The sequence below is a fragment of the Glandiceps talaboti genome, chromosome 1 (genome assembly GCF_964340395.1).
Source record: "Glandiceps talaboti chromosome 1, keGlaTala1.1, whole genome shotgun sequence".
Taxonomy (NCBI): Eukaryota; Metazoa; Hemichordata; class Enteropneusta; family Spengelidae; genus Glandiceps; species Glandiceps talaboti.
In genome coordinates this window covers 8,377,342-8,382,345 of record NC_135549.1, presented here as the reverse complement: position 1 = coordinate 8,382,345, position 5,004 = coordinate 8,377,342, and the positions used below count along the sequence as shown (strand labels likewise).

Below are 5,004 nucleotides of genomic sequence, written 5' to 3'. Positions count from 1 at the left end.
CGCACAAAACTACGAACCCCTCCATCCTCCCCCTTCTCTCAATCCCCTCCCCTCCTTCATCCCTTGTCTCTCTTTCTTGGCACTGTACATTACTGTGTATTTTGTCTATCAAATCATACTGCTGGATTGTATATTAATTCGTACACTTTTTTTTTTTTTTTTATAAATTACTAGGAACACCGAAAAAGTACACTTAAACTATAATTACGGGTTGTTAGTATATATATTTAGTATTTTCGTTGTTTACTCCAGGGTGTGTGGTCTTGGTATTCATATTGCCATATATACTTTTTATAATATAAATATTAAATGTAGATAATTACATGTACAGAAGATTCAAAGTGTATACGTAGTTAAGGTGAGATTTAATTCCATTTGAATAGAAATAATGAACTTATAAATGCGACCATAAAGTCCAATCATCTACTGTAAATAATAATGTTACATTTTCCAATTATTAGATGAATTTATTGTGGATTCAGATAGAGCCGGCAATAAGTTAAGCGTATACAATTATTTGCTTAGACAAATACCAACTATAGCTACATGTACATACCTACAAAGAAACCACGTACAGTTATTATTGTTGATTTTAATTGGTACCCCTTTGCCGTTTGGCGCTCGTCATTCTAGAGTTTGTAAGAAAAACAAGGAAACGTTGCCTGATAAATGTTATTATGTATAATCCCCGATGACCCGTTAAATACGATACGTACACCACAGTGTCATTGCCAAGTTTGTGTCATAAATTTACCATTGGGTGAAGGTTATTGTCTAAAGTTATGTAATAGCATCCAAGACCAACTATCTCAATAGAGCGCAATAGTATGTCACAATGAACAATGATATTTAAAAACAAACTAACAACTAAGGTTTGTTTCTTTGTTAAGAGATGAAATTTGTCCAGTCCTATAGATCACATGTTATAGTCTTCAGAGCCAGTGCTGTCTAGCGTTCTTGAGTTATATCTAGTTAATGTTATAATACATGTACAAGTTTTTTAAAATAGAAATTTACATAATTTTATCTGTACTCTTTAAATTGACTTAATTTTTTTGTACAGCGTATGTTGTAATGTCATTAAACCAAATTAAGATTCATATAAATACGTCACTGAAGTAAATATATTCATCTCAACGCACCCATGACAAATCTTTACATGTATATACAGAAACAAATGAAGTTGAACTCACAAACAAACAAACAAACAAACAAACAAACAAACAAACCAGCCAGCCAGACAAGCCAGACAAACACACATAAGTATGTAAACATATAAACGTCTGTCAACGACTTTGTATATCTGGGTATTGATCAGTTTCATCTGACAATGTACACTTGTAATTATCATAACTGAGATTACTGAACTTTAACATCGTTGAAATATGATAGACGTTGAGTTGACGAAAAGTTAAGATTGCTTTACTTGTTTAAAAAGTAAATATTGGCATGGTAAAAGGCAATGTTCTTCCCATTTTGACCTGTAGTCTCAGTTGTTGATATAGAAAAGAAGAGCTACAGCAGCAGAGCCGCTAAATGACAAACGTAATATATAATAATTAGCTAAAATGGTAATTCTTCGAAGAACTTATCCACTTCTATGATCCAAGAGTTTTAGGATACCACTACAGGTCGGCATTCACTCTCAATTGCATACTTTCCAATTTTTCAAAGTCGAATTATTCTGACAATGAGCCTCACGTATACACAAAGGAATATTTACTGGCATATTAAACTTAAACTGCACACTTGGGATACAGTATTATGTACCTAGTGCAAGTACATTCCGTTATGACTCATCCAAATTTCGACAGTTCAGTTCTTGGAATCTGACGTTCGATTTCCAGGAAGAGTTTTGACGGATAACTGTGTCGTATGATGGAGGTAAATCTTCTGTTGCCATGGCATTATTGTCATTATCTAGATTCTGGTTAGATGTCAGCGCTGTAGTACTGCTACAAGAGTAAGATCGTGATGGTGTGCCATCTGAAGGAGATGTACTCATTTGAGACGAAGGAGACGGAGAGTGATCCTGGTTGTGTAAGAAGTCCGGTATAGTGACAAAATTGACACCAGAGTGTGGCGAACTTCTCTCTATCCCTAAAAGAAATAACCAGAGAGTACACATTTCCGTCAGAATCATCGACCTTTTGAATTACGCACATGCACTGCTACCCCACTACCTTGACGGGTTTTAGACTTCATGTACGCTATCCTATACTGTAGTAATGTAAACGATTTCATGATCTCCGACGCAAAAGTGAAACGTATATCAATTCAGATATGAACCTTGGCATAGAGGGCGCTATTGTGACTGGGGTTAGTTGCCCCACAGGCAGAAATGATATAGAGTGATGTAACAGTTTCATTTTCATACTTGATGTTCATCATCGTCTACTACGTGTAACACTTAACACTTAGCTATAGGTTTGACACCATTATAGTAACCTCATAGTTTCGATCCTGAACACTACCCCCCCCCCCCAATTCAAACAAGAAACGACATTCTTTATTATTCAATGAGGGGTCATATAACGTCATACTTACATGCTCTGTTGTTCAACGTTTGATTGCTTCGTCTTCTATCTCTTATTCGTCTCATCTTCCATTTTCTGAAGAATCTTACACCGACACTCAAACCCATAGTTGCAAATACAATAATTACTATTGCTGCAATATTGCCGGGTGAAAGATCTAGAATGTTTGTGGGAAAACAGGAAATGATATATTTGAGTAACAAATTTAACTATACCAATTTACCATAGTTATTGCATGTATGTATAGATTACATGACATGGTATGTAAAAATGGAAGATATTGTAAAATGTAATAAGACATTAATATCATTAATATCACTATGTAATTGAGCAATGTTTAGCGTGGATTAGATGCAACGTCAAATAACGAAATCAAGACCAAACTATCTAACTTACACCATAGCCCCTCCACCTAAATTGAACCTCGCCGAAACACTGAGTATCCGTCACAGATGTATTTGTATCCGGTAGACTAAATGACAACACTATACCCATGCCGATTCATTACAAAACAAAATGTAAATAATTGTAACACGGATAGACATAACCGCGAGAGAACTATATTAAGTCAATACCGAGTTCACATGATGAATGATGCCAAAATATTTCCCACCACCATTACTGTCAATCTCACTGAGCCGTGAACCAACATGTCTGTTATCAAAAACGAATTCATATGAGTGAGTTGTCTAAATGAAAACTGATAGTGTGCCACAACATTTAGCAGATTCTTACGTTTTAGATGTTTCCTGCGACCATTAGAATATTCCACTTCCGGTTCATCACATTTGCTTCCTCGGAAACCATCGGGACAAAGACAGGAGGGGAATAGATGAAAATCATCTTCGCAAGTTCCACCATTCAAACAGTAATGGTCACTACAACGTTCTGTGAAGATTAATGCGGTGGAAAATATCCATTAATCGTTTTAATAAAAAAAACATCATAGACAAAAACCAAAAACTGTTTTATCATTGATTTAGTCTTAGTTAGTCTGCTGTATGTAATTTCGATGACCAGAATTAACTTCCTGACTTTAGAAAGTATAATGAATTGAAACTTCAAATCCTTAGATTAGTCCAAGTAAAACAATAATGTGTTTCCGATAACCCGACCGACCCTAATTTAGACCCCCGACCCTAAATTTGTTTGTTTGCATGCAAAAACGTTAAATGGTAACAATTTACTTCTATTGAATTCCGTATACACCTTCACGTCCTTGACTCCTCTGTGGTTACTTAAAAAAGTTTTTTTTTAAGACAACAAGAGTACAATCTGCAGGCGGTCGTCTACTTCTCTTTTACACCTCATCAAACTCGTGTGGAAGTATTGTGACCGACAAGTATCTTATCTTAGGATCGAAATAATTTTAACAAAATTGAAGTAAAATAAAATAAAATCCCCAAACAAATAAAACCCCCAAACAAACGCATGTTTTAATTTGTCTTAGTCTAAGTCGGAAATGAGCCCCAAATTAGATTTTAAAAAATACTTGCAAATATATAACAGTAGTAAAAGACATATACTATACGTTACTACTTAATATACTTGTGAAGTAAATGCACAAAATAACACAAAATAAATTTAAATCTAAGAATGCAATTATAATGCTATTTGAAATGTTCGATATTGTACCAAACTTTAGGTGTTATGTTGTATTAAGAGCCAAAGATTGTTATGATGTACATGTATGTATTCTCATCGTCGTAATTCTACAAAAATCGTCTTTGTCTGAATTCAAAGGATTTAAGCTCACTTTCGGACTAATCAATGGGCTATACACATAACATTCTCGCCCACAATGGATTACTCCATCATGGCATTTGAATGGTAACAATTTAATAGAACACACTATGAAAATGTCATCTACGTCTTATGATATAGGAATAGTGGCTGACGAACTCATGGGGAATTAAAGCTCAACAATTTACTACAAATCTATTACGTATACGTATTACATGTATATGCACAAGGCATTTTGACTTGTTAGGGAATAGTGCAGTCGTTAAGTTACTCAGTGTTTCATTAAAAAAACATATTATGCTACCTTAAAATTGAGATATTAGATTGACTACCATGATTGTAAATTTGTTCCTGACAGTGTATATTTCATTTAATCAATAACGTGAATCTCAGTTCTCTTATATACAATGACGTCATCTCATATTTAAATGATGAGATTGGTCCTGCTTGTTTTCCAACAGTCATAACGGCGACTTGAATGGGGGATCTGGGATAAAGATCTGACTATCATGAACATTATTTTTTTTTAACTTGAAAGCTACGGTATTCTTTTCTAATGTATTTTATATGATATATTCAAAAAAAAGGATCATTATACACGTGTTTTACTAGTATTGTTACCACAAATTGACATGTTGGTTTTAACGAATCGATATTTCTAATTCTGACCTCCAGAACACAGCCTGAAAATTCAAGAAATTTCACTTGCCAAGTTTTATCTGAC

The 5,004-nt window shown here is 34.3% G+C and overlaps 1 protein-coding gene across 1 annotated transcript in view; it reads right to left on the bottom strand.

Moving 5' to 3' along the window:
• Positions 1 to 1,475: 1,475 nt before the first annotated feature.
• LOC144442268 (uncharacterized) overlaps positions 1,476 to 5,004 on the bottom strand; it is a 6,036-nt gene continuing 2,507 nt past the window's right edge. The window contains exons 5-7 of the mRNA XM_078131571.1: positions 3,273 to 3,425; positions 2,548 to 2,694; positions 1,476 to 2,100 (exon numbers count right to left, since the gene is read on the bottom strand). Coding sequence (XP_077987697.1) covers positions 1,790 to 2,100; positions 2,548 to 2,694; positions 3,273 to 3,425 — 611 coding nt within the window. The 3' untranslated portion in view covers positions 1,476 to 1,789. The remainder of the gene's footprint in view (positions 2,101 to 2,547; positions 2,695 to 3,272; positions 3,426 to 5,004) is intronic.